The 15,943-nt window shown below is 48.2% G+C and overlaps 1 protein-coding gene across 4 annotated transcripts in view; it reads right to left on the bottom strand.

Annotated features, from left to right (window-relative positions):
* Positions 1–5,304: 5,304 nt before the first annotated feature.
* TFCP2 (transcription factor CP2) overlaps positions 5,305–15,943 on the bottom strand; it is a 50,451-nt gene continuing 39,812 nt past the window's right edge. Inside the window, exons 9-15 of one of the 4 annotated variants that reach the window (XM_084751495.1) lie at positions 15,329–15,377; positions 14,687–14,780; positions 13,662–13,752; positions 12,525–12,646; positions 11,774–11,916; positions 8,311–8,362; positions 5,305–6,415 (exon numbers count right to left, since the gene is read on the bottom strand). In XM_084751495.1, the coding sequence (XP_084607621.1) occupies positions 6,378–6,415; positions 8,311–8,362; positions 11,774–11,916; positions 12,525–12,646; positions 13,662–13,752; positions 14,687–14,780; positions 15,329–15,377 (589 nt within the window). In that variant the 3' untranslated portion in view covers positions 5,305–6,377. Of the gene's footprint in view, positions 6,416–8,310; positions 8,363–11,773; positions 11,917–12,512; positions 12,647–13,661; positions 13,753–14,686; positions 14,781–15,328; positions 15,378–15,943 lie in introns of all 4 variants that reach the window. The other 3 variants (XM_084751494.1, XM_084751493.1, XM_084751492.1) reach the window with 3 other exon arrangements.

The following is a 15,943-nucleotide window of genomic DNA, read 5'->3' as shown; positions in this document are numbered from 1 at the left end:
GTCTATATATAAAGCCCTCCTCTTCCTCGCACCAGGGCCTCATGCTCATGCCTGAGGGACGTAATCCTCATGGAGTTGTCCCCATATGACTTGCTGCAGCTGGCCTAATTTTATAAAAGATATTACAAGCAATGACCTATCTACTTATAGGACAGATCGACCCCCTCCCCCACTCCTACCCTCACACAGAGTCTCTCTGTGTAGCCTTGGCTGTCCTGGACTCACTTTGTAGACCAGGCTGGCCTTGAACTCAAGAGATCCACCTGCCTCTGCCTCCGGGGTGCTGGGATTAAAGGCGTGCGCCACCAACAGGCCTAGCTCCCCACCCATCCTTCTCTCCACAGTGGTCCCCCTCCCATAATCTGTCATCCCTCAGCGCCCCTCATTCCCATACTTGGCTTCAATAAAGTGGCGTTTCCCGCAGCTGTGTCAACTATGATGCTCCCACCTCAAGCTTTTTGCCTTGTCCTATGCCAACCATATTTTGGTTCATTCAGTAACTACTCAAATGTGTAGTGGAAGTTTTGCTTTCTTTAAAAACTCAGTTATGTTATAGAAACATGTTTTGTTTTAATCCCGGGTGTGGGATACGGGGCTGCTGCAGATCGTCCACAGCAGCAGCAGACGTTTGCCTGGTGCGGGCTCTGAGAAGGGGGTGGTCGGAGGGGCAGGGGCGCTCTGAGGAAGAAGAGGGCTGCTGCTCCTGGTTGCCTTCGTTGTGGTTTGAGGAGAACAAGTTGGCGATATCCTGACTATGAAGACTGGACTTGCCCCAAGGAGCCCTAGGACCCTGACCAACAGGAAGTAGCCTAAAGAGACATTCGCTGCTCCTTTGCCGCCTAACCTTTCTCTCCTACCTGGCTGGAAGAGATTAGGGTGGAGACGGGAGGTAGAGGTAGAAGGAACCCCAATAAAATAGACTAAAAACTCAAGCCAACACAAACGTCTTCATATTAGAGAGTTTACATACTTCACCCACACATACACAGTTTTTGTTTTGTAGCTCAAGATGGTTTTGATTTTTTTCTTTCTTTCTTTCTTTTTCGACACAGGGTTTCTCTGTGTAACCCTGGCTGTCCTGGACTCAATTCGTGGATCAGGCTGGCCTCAAACTCACAGCGATCCACTTGACTCTGCTTCCCTGAGTGTGGTGGGATTAAGGTGTGCGCCACCGCACCTGTCTCAGCAAACAATTGTTTTAAAAGATTTTTATGTTTGTGGGACTGCCAGCATATGTAAGCGCACACGCAGAGGTCAGAGAGGGCATCCGATTCCGTAGCATTGCAGTTAGAGATGCTTGTGGTGTGCCACATGAGCGCTAGAAGCCAAACCCTCGTCCTCTGCAGGCACTGTTAGCCGCTGGACCCCTTCTCCAAGCCTGAGGAAGGAGTCAGGCTTCCCAGAACGGGAGTGAGGGCAGCTGAGGGCACCACGTGGCTGCTGAAGGAGTGCATGTGCCTTCCCCACTGAGCCAGCCCTGCAGTCGTGGGAAAACATCGTTATTACTGACAATCAGTGCACCAATCACTGTTCTAGATAGTTTTATGTCAACTGGACACAAGCTAAAAATAAACTGCTTCCATACGATCGTAGTCAATCTTAGTGATTGATGGGGAGGGCCCAGCCCACCGTGGGTGGGGCCACCCCTGGGCTGGTGGTCCAGGGCTCTGTTAGAAAGCAGGCTGAGCAAGCCAGTGGGCGGCGCCCTCCATGGCCTCTGCGTCAGCTCCTGATTGAGTTCCTGTATGGACTTCCCTCAGTGATGAACACTGCCATGGAAGTGTAAGCTGAATAAACCCTTTCCTCTCCAAGCTGCTTTTGGCCATGGTGTTTCATCACAGCAATAGTGACGCTGAGACAGCGCCTAGTAATTCTTACGAGTCTTAATGACCCTCTTCTCCTTTTTATCTCCCAATAATACCATTTTTTTTTTCTCCCGGGCCGGGTTTCTCTATGTAGTCGTGGCTGTCCTGGACTCAAAGAGATCCGCCTGCCTCTGCCTTGCCAGGGCTGGGATTAAGGGCATGCGCCATCACTGCCCGGTGATATTAAAAATGTTAAATTCTAGAACTAAGTCATGTGTCATTAGAATGAGTTTCTGAGACTTATGTATGTGAATAAATCTGTTGAGGAATTTTTTTGTGATTTTTTAAAAAAATGTTTGTGACAAGGTCTCTGTGGTAGTTTGAATGAGAAAAAAACCTTTGGTCCCCAGTTGGTGGAACTGTCTGGGGAAGACCAGGAGGTCTGGCCTTGTTGGAGGTGCTGTGTCACTGGGGATAGGTTTTGAGGTCTCTGTTTCCAGTTAGCTCTCTCTCTGCTTCCTGCTTGTGGTCAGATGAAAGCTCTCCACTATGGCTGGCCCCACATCTGCTGCCTGGCCCTATGCTCCGTGACGGGTCGGCCATGCACTGTAACCCTCTGCAGTCATGAGCCCAAATTAAAGTCTCTCTTACAAGTTGTCTTGGTCAGGGTGTTTTGTTGTGGCAATTTAAAAAAAGGGCGGGGGGGGGGGGGCCGCGCAGGGGAGATTAAGGCAGCCTCCTGCCTCAGTTTTCTGAGCGCTGAGACCACAGGAGTAAAACACCATACCCACAGTCACTGGGAATAAAAGAGTTATATCCTTTATCATCTATATTTATAATAATTTAAAATTTTACTTTCACAATGGAAAGGCTAAGTTTTCATCTAAAGGTCAGTAATAGGATACATATTTTGCAAATAATCACCATGACCTATCACTAAGCCTTGTCAGTCACACAGCACAGGCACAGCCAACGCCTCGGGAAGGGAGATGCTGGTGACTTTAAAGATCTGAGCCATCCAGTCTAAACTGGAGTCCCAGGCTAGCCTAGCCTTAAAAACAAAAACAAGCCAGGCGGTGGTGGCACACGCTTTTAAGTCCTGCACTCTGTGAGTTCAAGGCCAGACTAGTCTACAAGGCTGAGTTCCAAGGTGGCCAGGGCTGTTACACAGAGAAGCCCTGTCTTGAAGTACCACAAACCAAACCAAACCAAATATAAAACACAATGGTATATAAGTTCACTTTTGTAATTTTTAAGGACTACTCCAATAAAAAGTAATTTCAAGTAAAAATTAGGAAATATTTTTTTTTCTTTTTCAGGTTTTTGTTTTGGTTTGGTTTGGTTTGGTTTCTTTGGAGTCAGGGTTTCTCCATAAATCCTTGGCTGTCCTGGACTGGCTTTGTAAGCCAGTCTGTCCTCAAACTCACAGCCTGCCTTGTCTCCTGAGTACGGGGATTAAAGGCACACACCACCATGCCCGGTGACACATAATTTCAATTTAAAATAAAACTTTTTATTACTTTATGTGTATGGGTGTATGTCTATGTATGCCCGATGCCCTTGGAGACCAGAAGACAGTGTCAGATCCCCTACAACTGGAGTTAGATGGTTGTGAGCCATCATGTGTTTGCTGGGAATTAAACCCAGGTCTTCTGGAAGAGCCAGTGTTCTTAACCTCTGAGCCATCTCTCCAGCCCTCTAGGACATATAGTTTATAACCAATATGTTAATAGAATTATATGCATCATTTGTACTTCACAAGAATCAGAGATGCATGCTTTTGGAAGGAACCTTAAGTCACCCTATTCAAGGCCAGGAATGGTGTCAAATATCTTTAATCTCAGCATGTATAAGGCTGAGGCACAAGTTCAGGACCAGCCTGGGCTGTCTATCAAGCGCTAAGCCAGCCAGAGCAAGAAGATCTTGTCTCACAGAACAAAACAGAAGTCACCTTCCTAGTTTACCCTCTCATTTGCCAACCGTGGGATGGGGCGGCAGCCAGCAGCTGAGGACAGGCTGGGTGAACTGACTGGGAGCCACTCCCTGGAAGGTACCACAGCTAGAAAGGGCACCTCAGTATGGGACACTGTGTAATCATGCAGTGGACAAGGACTCTGGTCTGACATATCAAGTTGCTCCCATTAGTGTGAGTAATTCTCAGGTTTCAAGGTTTTAAACTTGTTTCAAACCAAAGAAATTAGAAGCCACATTATAGGTTGATTTTAATGAACAACAACAAAAAAAACTATATATAAAAAAACCCTAAGTTTTATCAAATATTTAAAAAAAAACACACATACATTCAAATTCAATACAGAATATTTTAACATTCTTTGCTCATCTCAATAAAATGTGAGCAATTTCTGGATAAAACTTTACATGTGGAGCCGGGTGTGATGGCGCACACCTATAATCCCAGCACTTGGGAAGCAGAGGCAGGTGGATCACTGTGAGTTTGAGGCCAGCCTGGTCTACAAAGCAAGTCCAAGACAGCCAAGGCTACACAGAGAAACTCTGTCTCTAAAAACAAAAAACCCACAAAAAACAAAACAACTTTACATGTGGCCTGACAGTGGGGGTACCTGCCTATAAACCCAGTACTTGGAAGATGGAGCTCTGAGTTCAACGCCAGCCTGGTCTACAGAGCAAGTTCCAGGACAGTCAACACTACACAGAGAAACCCTGTCTGGAAAAACAAACAAACAAACAAAACTATACATATGAAAAAAGAAGACCTACAGTGCTTTAAAATTCTGCACACGCACCGAGACATAGAGTCATCTGGAAGGCAGGGCATAAACACAGTATGAGCTTGACTGAAGAAAAAAATTTTTTTGTAAAGTTTACATAAAAAAACAAACTATACCAAAATAAGTCAGGGGAGGGAGGAGCAGGGGAGGAGGAGCAGGGAAGGAGGAGCAGGGAGGGAGGAGCAGGGGAGGGAGGAGCAGGGGAGGAGGAGCAGGGAGGGAGGAGCAGGGGAGGAGGAGCAGGGGAGGAGGAGCAGGGAGGGAGGAGCAGGGGAGGAGGAGCAGGGGAGGAGGAGCAGGGAGGGAGGAGCAGGGGAGGAGGAGCAGGGAGGAGGAGCAGGGGAGGGAGGAGCAGGGAGGGAGGAGCAGGGAGGAGGAGCAGGGGAGGAGGAGCAGGGAGGGAGGAGCAGGGAGGGAGGAGCAGGGGAGGAGGAGCAGGGAGGAGGAGCAGGAGAGGAGGAGCAGGGAGGAGGAGCAGGGGAGGAGGAGCAGGGAGGGAGGAGCAGGGGAGGAGGAGCAGGGAGGAGGAGCAGGGGAGGAGGAGCAGGGGAGGAGGAGCAGGGAGGGAGGAGCAGGGGAGGAGGAGCAGGGAGGAGGAGCAGGGCAGGGAGGAGCAGGGGAGGAGCAGGGGAGGAGGAGCAGGGAGGGAGGAGCAGGGAGGGAAGAGCAGGGGAGGAGGAGCAGGGGAGGAGGAGCAGGGAGGGAGGAGCAGGGGAGGAGGAGCAGGGAGGAGGAGCAGGGGAGGAAGAGCAGGGCTGTGCTAACTCATTTATTTAAACAGCCTGAGGACAGCACTCAGGAACAAGGCGCTCTGGAGTTAGAGACAGTCTTGATTCTTTTACCTCCAGTTCTGCGCCTGAGGTCAGCGTGACACTAAGGTGCGTGTTTGGTTTTGTAGGTTGACCGTCATTATTTAGGTATGTTGTCCCTCTTTCAGTGGCTTATCCATCAGTTCCCAGCACAGTCCCAGTAAGCAATGACGCTGAGCACAGGCAACAAAGGGTGGCATTCGGTAGTATCAGACAGGGGCCAAGAGCGCCACTGCCTGCCAACTGCCTGTCCCCAGCAAGCTACGTCACCACCGCACCTCACTTCCTTACCCTCAATTGGTTCACTGTCCCCCAGTTGTCACGGATGTACTGAGGGGAGGAAAACAATATAACCCTTCTACAGGATTTATCATTCCTTCTACCCCAACAGACCTTACTCCAACCACAATCCGCCACAGCGGTGTTACAGGTCCTGAGGCTGTCTGACATAGGGGGCAGGGCCAGCTGGAGCTCAGCGGAGGAGTGCTTGCTGAGCAAGCGCACAGGAGGCTCGGGGTTGAGCCCAGCACTGCAGAACCAGGCGAGGTGGCATATGCTTGTAACCCCAGCTCTTGAAAGTCAAGAACATGAGACCCTGTCTCAAAAGAAAAAGTAGTGGGAAAACCCCGTGTTTCTGGTCACTGACGAGGGTGTGAGTTGTGAGCACAGCAGAGAGGAGAGTAGTACGCCGGATACAGAAGGTTTGTGACTTACTTTTATGAACACAGACGTTCACTTTTATATTAGAAAAATGTCATGAGCTCTATATCACAAAATTAAACGTCCTCCCACTAAACACCACACCACTCCTGTTATCACTGTGCTCTCTACACACCCCTATTGACGGGAGCTGTTCCTGGTATTCAACAGGGCCCAACACAGGGTGCTGCCTGGGTTCTTCAGAGCCCGGCACAGTACCCCCGACAGTCTGACGAGCCAGGCTCCTGAAGACCTTCCATCTGCAGTCGTCAGGAGGTGCAGGCAGCAGCAGCAGCCAGTGTGGAGCACTCCTCCTACTTCAGAATGACGTGATAGCTATCACTGGCCTCTGCTGTGAAGAGGACAGAGAGAGGGGAGATCTTTAGCCTCCTTTAAAGCAGGAAGGGGAAGCCATCTTGTGAGAGGGAATGGTGTGGTGGCACAAACCGGCAAACAGGAGGCAGAGCAGGCAGGACAGAGGCGTCATGATTTTTTTTTTTTTTTGGCCACAGGGTCTGTGTAGCCTTGGCTGTCCTGGAGCTGGCTATGTAGCTGAGGCTAGCCTCAAGCTCACAGCGCTCTCCCTGCCACTGCCTCCTGCGTGCTGGGGTTAAACATTACTGACTTTTAGCATTTTCCCCTTACACTGGGCCTATCAGGACAGGACCTCACTGTAAACTAATAAATATGTGTGAAAGCAACCTGGATTTCCTCGTTGGCTAACAGAAGACGTAAGAGAATGGTAGAGCTGCCCGCGGTGCTTTCTTCTGATAACATCAAGAAGCCACTTCACAAAGAAAGATGTCCAACAGTGACACTTTGCCATCTCCTCAGAGGGGACATATGTCCCTGGAAATGGCGAGCTCGTGGGAGGCTGAGGTGTTTTTGCTAGTCTGAAGCCAGCCCGCATTTCATAGAGGCCACATCAAAAAGAGGGTCTCTATATTTTGCCTAAGAAAAGGTAAAACATTAAAGACGTTGTTGTTGTTGTTGTGGAATTGCACTCAGTCTCAAGGCCTTGTGTATGCTAAGCAAATTAAGGCCAAGTTAAACACCCCAGTGTGTGTGGGGCGCAGACCTTTAAAATTCCTTACGCTGGCAGCTGGGTAAAGTCCTCACCTTGATTACCAGAACAAATGTCTAACCGCCCCTCATTGGAGCTGGCACAGTAAGGCAGGTGGTGGAAACTGAGTCTCACTGGCCGCCAGCCCAGCCTAGTCAGGCTGTAGCCCAGTGACAGCTTGTCTCATAAACCCACCCAAACCAACCAACCAATCAAAACCCAAACCAACCAAGCAAACAAAACCCAGCAAAACAAAATAAAACAAAACAAAAAACCCAGCAGGGCTGGAGAGATGGCTCAGTGGTTAAGAGCACTTGCTGTTCTTGTAGGGGACCTGGGTTCGGTTCCCAGCACCCACATGGAGGCTTCACAGCAGTTAACCCCAGTTCTGACTGCCTTCAGTCTCCGGCTTGAACATGGTACATGTTATATATGTGCAGGTATACATACGTGTACACATATACCACACCAAAACACAAAATATATTTTTTTAAAAGGTGGGGTCTGGAGAGATTTCTCAGTGGCTAAGAGCACTGGCTGCTCCTGTCGAGGACCACAGTCCAGTTCCCAGCAGTTGTAGTCATAACATCTCTAACTCTGGTCCAGGGGATCTGAGGCCCTTTTCTGGCCTCTGGGGCACTATGATATGTAGGCAAAACAGCCATACACATAAAAATAAAACACTTAAATCTAATTTTAATATCTTTATATTTAAGTAGGAAAAATAAATTCATAAAAGGTGGATAGTGCCTAAGTAACAACACTTGAGGCTGTCCTCTGGAGACACACACACACACACACACACACACACACACACACACACACACACACATTCTTAGAAAGATATTTATTTTGGGCTAGCAGTAAGATTCAATGGGGTAAACCTAGTAACCTGAATTTGTTTCCCAGAACCCACATGGTGGAAGGACAGAGCCAACTCTGCCAGATGTCCTGTGATAGCCCACTCCCAACACACACACACAGACAGAGGAGGCTGCAGGTTGTCCTGTGATAGCCTACTCCCAACACACACACACACACACAGATAGAGGAGGTTGCAGGTTGTCCTGTGATAGCCCACTCCCCCACAAACGTAGAAGAGGTTGCAGGTTGTCCTGAGATAGCCCCCCACCCCCACATAAACAGAGGAGGGCCCTGTTAGAGTATGTCTCACTGGTCTTTACCTTCCATTGTGTCCAGAATAAAGCAGGCTTCCTCCTGAAAGTTCTGCACCATCTGAAAAGAGCAACACAGTTTGCTGATGAAAACCCTGGGTGTGTAGTTTACTCTGAATATGAAGCTTTTCATGACACTGTGCAGAAGTACATGTAAGATTTTATGCTTACAACTAAGCTGGTGCCCACTGTAAGAGGACAGTGCAGCTCTAGCTAGCTTAGTCCATAAAGCTCAGTAAGCCAGAAGAACCAACTCTGAATAGTACTGTAATATTGCTTACTCTGGAAGGTATTGGCAATATCTGAAATAAATTCAAGAATTTTTCAAAATAAATCCTAATTTTATAAAACTTGTCCGTATTTAAACTAACATAGCTTTACTAGAGCCTTCTAAAACAACAGCAGAAGAAACAAAGCATTTTGGAAAAATGGCACTGAACAAGTTATGGTAAAAAAATAAATGCACACAGACAAAAAATGCACTTAATTTCCAGCTCAGATTAGGCCACTTTCTGCTCTACAACCCTGAAGGAAGGCAAAGAATATCCCATAATCAACGCAGGGCAATGGCTGCCCCATCAGCTAATGGTGGCCACCTTAGAGGAGTTTGGGGAGCGTGACCAAAGGAGTTGGAGTCTTTCCTCTTTTTAAAGACTTGTTTTGCCTGACTACGTGTCACATGTATGCCTGGTGCCTGCAGAGGTCAGAAAAGGTACCGAGCCCCCGGAGCTAGAGCTGCAGTGGCTCGTGAGCAAGCGCGGGCACTGCATACTGCGTCAGCTCCTCACAGAGACACGAGTGCTCTAAACCAACAAGCATTTTCCCAGCCTCTGTCCAGATTCTGTCTTTAAACCTGACACCAAAGAGAAGCAACCCCTCAAGAGGGGTTCCAAGGGCTCAAGCCCCAGCACTTCAAAGACAGAAGCAAATAAAGACACTTTTTGTCTTCCTTTACCCCAGAGGGTTGTTTATAGGAGAGGGTTTGCAGGTCACATAAATGAGAGTTTCAAAATTTTCTGTTGAATCATGTGTTTTCTTCCTTCCTCCCCCACCCCCTCTTTCTTGAGACAGGGTTTCTCTGTGTAGCCCTGGCTGTCCTGGTTTTACTTTGTAGGCCAGGCTGGCCTCAAACTCAAGAGATCACCTGCCTCTGCCTTCTGAGTGCTGGGATTAAAGGTGTGCCACCACACCCAGCTCTTTCTAATTTACAAAAGCCTCTCAATATTTTTAAGTCTATTGGTGAAAATTATATATGATGTTTCCTTATGAAATTTTATAGATATATGTGGGAAGGATTGTAAGCTTTGTCACAGGTGAAAGCAGTCTTGGGGGACACTCCCTGAGATTAACCTTGAGATAGAGTGGGTGGAGCCATCCTGGGCCTGGGATTCAGGAAGGGGGAGGGGGGAAGACTCCACTTGGACTACTGTGTTTCTAATCAACCCTCCATGGGAGGAGGAGACCGGCCCTTGCACTTAAGAGACAGGCAGAGAGGAGGAGAGGGGCAGCAGGTTCAAACCGGGTCTGGGCACACGTGGATCGGGAAAAGAATCAGCGAACAGGCTCCATGTTCCAGCCGTAGCACCATAAAGCAGGCTGGCCTCTCCTGAGGTGCCCCATCTGAGGCAGAAATGTCTCAGTGCCACAGTAGAACTACAAAGATGGAGCTAATAACGAAAATACACCACACATTAGTGGCAGGGTGTCTAACTCAAGAGTGACCAAATCACAACTGTTAAAAGATAGATGACTTGACCCAACATCATTATGTAATTTTTGGTATATAACTTAGGAGTTAAAAACAAAAACAAAAATAAATCCAATGATACTGTTATAGCAAAGCCCTCTCCATCCCTATCCATCAACTGAGAAATCAGGATCCACATACAGTACCTGCATCCAGAGGCAGCAAGCAGGCCAGAACTGACGCTGACTCCTGTGCTGTTTTCACAGCTAGGGGGCAGCACTCAACTACAGATTAACTAGCCATGTGCTAGCACGGGCAAAGGGACTGGGTGATTCCATGCTATGCTTCAATGTTTCATAAATACTAACTTATCATTTTTGATCCCCTCTGTAAGAGTAATGTTCAATGTTTCATAAATACTAACTTATCATTTTTGATCCCCTCTGTAAGAGTAATGATGATGCTACCCAGAAGAAATGTTTTCAACTATTATTGATGCAAGTTATCTATTTGGCTAAAAAAAAATTGCTTCAAGGAAGAACAAGAAGATGCAAGGTAGGCTGGCAGAGTGCAAGCTCCAGTGATGCTCCTGTGCTGGGCCACAGGCATGTGGGGGACCACGTCCATCTATATACTATGTGGGGGACCACATCCATCCTTACAGGCATGTGGGGGACCACGTCCATCTTTACAGGCATGTGGGGACCACGTCCATCTTTACAGGCATGTGGGGACCACGTCCATCCATATAGTATGTGGGGGACCACGCCCATCTATATAATATGTGGGGGACCACATCCATCTTTATAGCATGTGGGGGACCACGTCCATCTTTACAGTCATGTGGGGACCACGTCATCTATATAGTATGTGGGGGACCACGCCCATCTATATAGTATGTGGGGGACCACGTCCATCTTTACAGGCATGTGGGGACCACGTCCATCTTTACAGGCATGTGGGGGACCACGTCCATCTTTACAGGCATGTGGGGGACCATGTCCATCTTTACAGGCATGTGGGGACCACATCCATCTCTACAACATGTGGGGGACCACGTCCATCTCTACAACATGTGGGGGACCACGTCCATCTCTACAACATGTGGGGGACCATGTCCATCTTTACAGCATGTGGGGGACCACGTCCATCTCTACAGCATGTGGGGGACCATGTCCATCTTTACAGCATGTGGAGGACCACATCCATCTCTACAGCATGTGGGGACCACGTCCATCTTTACAGGCATGTGGGGGACCATGTCCATCTTTACAGCATGTGGAGGACCACATCTGAGGGTGCTGGAATTTCACTCTGGTGTAGCAAATGCTCCCAACTGCTGAGTCACCTTTCCCTCTCCAGTTTTTGCTTTTTTTTTGACACCATCTCACCAAGGCCAAGTGGGCCTTGAACTTACTATGTAGTCAAAGATGAACTTTAACTCATGATATCCTTGCCTCCACACTTCTCTTTGTGCTGGGGCTACAGGGGTATACAACCACCCCCAACTTTATACCTAATTTTAAAAATTAGGAGGTAAGCAAACAAGAAAATCCAAGTCAGACATAGTGACTCATGCCATAGTCCCAGCTACCCAGCAGGATGTTAAGGCAGGAGGATCACGTAAACCCCCAAGTTCATGTCAGGCAGGTCAAGAAAACAAGACCATATCTCTTCAAAGGAATTAAAATAAAAAGCTGAGCCTCCGTAGAAAACAAACTCGGCTCTGGAGGGCTACCTTGGTCGTGTCACGTGCCCTAGCACGCTATGACACTGAGCACTGACCTCATCGCTGATGAGCACGTGGATTCCTGTTGGCCCTTGCTTGTAAATCTGGCTGATCTGCTGAGGAGAAATGCTGAAAAGCTGAGCAATTTTTTCTGTTAATTCAACAGCTGTCAGTTCTTCTAGATAGATAGCATGGTACACTGCAAAAAAAAATACAGCAGTCAGTGAGGAGGTCAAAGGTCACCTGCACCTGCAGGCTTCCTGCTCATTTCTAGAGACTCACAACCCCCACACCCCCACCCCAGCTTCAGATCCTGCCTCAGTTACTGTTTCCCTATATGAACTAGAACTTTCTCGACAACCCTGGCCATTTCCTTTCTAACACTGGAGAAGCTCTCCAGCACACGCACATTACTCGTCTTAAGAATCCAAGTCTGTGGGCTGGAGAGATGGCTCAGTGGTTAGGAGCACTGTCTGCTCTTCCAGAGCCTTGAGTTCAATTCCCAGCAACCACACCGTGGCTCACAACCATCTGTAATGTGACCTGATGTCCACTTCTGGCCTGCAGGTGAATAGGCAGATAGAGCACTCATATAAAATAAATAAAATCTTTAAAGGGAAAAAAAAAAGAATGCAAGCCTGTGAAAGAAGCACTGGGACTAGCATGTGGCACAGACGTGAGGACCTGGCACTGCTGCTAGAGCTCTGACGCTGAACTGGTCCAAACTCCCATCAATCCTGCCCGCAAGTCACGGCTTCTCCTTCTTCCTGTCCTGCTCTGCCCAGAACGACCTACCGAAGAAAGTACCATTTGAGTCTCCATCTTCCTGCTTCTGTTGTGGCTGCTGCTGTTGCTGCTGCTGCTGCTGCTGCTCCCTCAACTGCAGCGACTCCTGGCAGACATAAATGGTTAGCCTGGGACGCACCATCCTATTGGAGAAGAAAGGAGCTGTCAGCTTTACCGTGTTCTCCACGGTGACCACGCACAGGGAGGAGGTGAGCTGAACCCCTGCGCATAGGTCAGAGCAAAGATGAAACCTCTTTGTTGCTCATGCCAATTCTAAACTCAGGCTGTCCCTGCAAAGTCAGATGTGTGGCTATAGCTGGGGGTCAGCAGCAGACTGCTGGCCTGGCGAGCGTAAAGCCTGGGGTTCTGTTCTCAGCACTAAGGAGGAAGGGCAGAAGAGGAGCAGGGAGAGAGGGGACGAGACCACCGTGGCTAGCGTAGACCTGGCAGTCAGGGTTCTCGCTCTCCCAAGGTTTCTTACTGATCTCTAGACCATGTACCTCCTGCACACTTGAGTTTGTGAGCTTAGAGTAATGGCCAGGAATAGTTAAAATGCAACAGTCACCCTTTCTATAAGGGTCAGGTTCTAGAAATGTTATTTTAAAACTAATATATGGTGGGCAAGATGGCTCATCTGGAAAAGGTTCTTGCCACTTGAGTTTAATCTGTGTGTGTATATGCACATATGAATGTCTATGTGTACATGAGGGGCGTGTAACAGTGCACACGCAGAGGGTGTACGTGAGGGGCATGTAACAGTGCACACGCAGAGGGTGTACATGAGGGGCGTGTAACAGTGCACACGCAGAGGGTGAAGGTCAAGGAACACCTTCTGAGAGAGTCAGCCCTTTTCTTCTACCTGCGTCTTTACCCTCTGACCTCACAGGCCCATGGTAAATTTTTTTTTTTAATGTTTTCACGGGCAGTGATGGCGCACACCTTTAATCCCAGCACTTGGGAGGCAGAGGCAGGAGGATCACTATGAGTTCGAGGCCAGTCTGGTCTACAGAGTAAGTCTAGGACAGCCAAGGCTACACAGAGAAACCCTGTCTCAAAATAAAAATGTTTTGACAAGACATATTTATTTGTGCAGAAGACTGTGAGAAATTCCCGAGTGAATATCATTTGAAATGTATTCTCACTGGCTACCTTACACACCTGCCTTTCAGTGCATTGAAAAGTCTGATTCCATCTGCAGGGCCGCAGATTTGGATCACATCATCTCTAGTTAGTTTCAGTAAATCTGCCCCTGGGATAAAGAAAAGAAAAGAACACGTTAGCGACGAAGGCAAAATTACTTAAGTGAGTTTTAAAAGTGGCTCTACTGCAGGGACACCTCGTGAGCAGTATGCTACAGCATCTACAGCAGACAGAGCTCCTGTGCTCGGGCCTCTGCCTCAGCCGGCCTCAACTCTCATCTGCCTGACTTCTCCACTCACCCCACGCTTCCGTCAGGTGAGGGCTTGGAGTGGGCCAGCTGTTTTTCCTGCCTGAAAGACCTTCCTACAGTCGGACAGGCTCGCAGCAGCCCTCCCCAAGCTCATTGCACACTTCTCACACAGGACTCAGGGTTTACACAGACGCTGAAAGCGCTCCAACCACTACATCTTAGTACATACTCCCCACAGATGTGCACACAGGCTGCACAAAATCAGACTGCAGGAGTAACGTGTGCAGTGGTGTCAGGGGCACTTTCAGTCTATTTGTGAGCTTCCCTGATCCAGCCCCAAATGGAGCACACATTTTAACAGGCTATAAAAACAAACATCTTAAAGCTCATGTGAGTTCAAACTAAAAGCTGGTTTTTTTGGCTGGAGAGATGGCTCAGCAGTTAGGAGCACATCTTGTTCCTGGAGAGGACCCAGGTTCAATCCCCAGCACCTGCCTGGTGGCTCACAACTTATAACACTGTGAGCATGGACATGCATACAGCAAAATACTCATACACATAAAATAAATTAAATACATCTAGAGACTTTTTTTTTTTAAGCTGCTTCTTTTTAAGAACTCACTGGACAATTATAGCTGGCTGAAAACATCCAAGGTGTTTCATGAAATTCATTTTATCAGAAAAAAACCGACTGAGACACTCCCCACACTTCCCACATGGGGCACTAAGAGGGCCTAAAATGCATATGAGCACACTATGTTGGAGAAGGAAAAAGGAAAAAAACTAATCTAACCTGAGAAGTTGGTGAAAAGCCTCGTGAACGTGGAGAACCGGTTGCGATGCAGCCACTGTTGGGCTTCCTGAGGTGTGGTTGTCGGCAAGAGGTTCTGAAAGAAGAACGCACTCTTGATGTCTTGGACAGGCTCGTCCGTCTGCTACCTCATCAGCTAATGCACACCAAACACTTCCACACCCTACAGCCACACCGGCTACAGTCACACAGGCCTCCTCCAACCTCGAGAGCTACCTCCCTATCAGACTGAGAGCTTTATAGTCAAGGATCAGGTAGTGGCAGCTACGTGAGAAACCATCGCTCACACAAGACCAGCCCGGGCAACAAAGTGAGAGCCACAAAAACAAAAAGAAACAGCAGCCAGGCAAGGCGGTGTCCACCTGTCACCCAGCACTGGAGAGGCTGAGACAGGACGACCTCTGTGCATCCTAAGCCAGCCAGGGCTGCAGTGAGTTCCCTGCCTAAAGAGAAGCAGCAGCTTCCACGATCCTGCTAGCATCTACGCTGTCTCCAGTGCCTGGTGCAACTTAGAGTGCGGAGCTGAAGTAAGCGCTGGTCAGGTGAACAAGGGAACAAGTCTCAAGCCCACTGCACCTGACAGAACCACACGTCACACAGAACTGGCATTGGCTTTAGACTTACGTCAGTGACAGGAGGGGGCGGCTCTGGCTGGTGCTTGGGTGAGCCATTTCTAAGGAGAGACATTGAAGAAGAAAGGGTGAGTCCATGGTAACTCTGTATATATTACCTCATGATTCACTGTCACAGGAGCTCTTAAGTTACAGAGCTAAAAGACTCTCTACTTTGTCTGAAAACATTCTTCTCTGACGGAATACTTGAGCTTTGTGCTAATTACCTCAGAAACTTCAGAGGAAGGGAAAAAACTACGTAATTTGAAATATTTTTTTATGACCAAGGAAACTAAAAGTAGCATCAGAACGTCAGTCAGTCAGAAGCTGATAGGTTAAAGTACGGGCATGGTAAACACCCACAGGGCGCTAGGAGCCCAGTTCAGAATAGAGCATCTGCCTAGGATGCATAAGGCTCTGGTTCAAAAAAAGAGAAAAAAATACTGGAGATAGAAAAGTCCTAGCACTTTAGTGCTACACTTACATTTCTGTTTAGCGTATCAATAGCCACACATGAACGAACACACACTCACACACAAAGAATCAGAAGAAAATGTCTACTATGATTATATACTGAGCTGGGCACAATAGCCTCTGCCTTTATCCCAGCACTTGGGAGGCAGAGGCA

This window comes from Acomys minous (genome assembly GCF_964271855.1).
Source record: "Acomys minous genome assembly, chromosome: 12".
In the NCBI taxonomy this organism is placed as follows: Eukaryota; Metazoa; Chordata; class Mammalia; order Rodentia; family Muridae; genus Acomys; species Acomys minous.
Note: the sequence above shows the minus strand (reverse complement) of the source record. Positions and strands in the feature narration are given on the sequence as shown.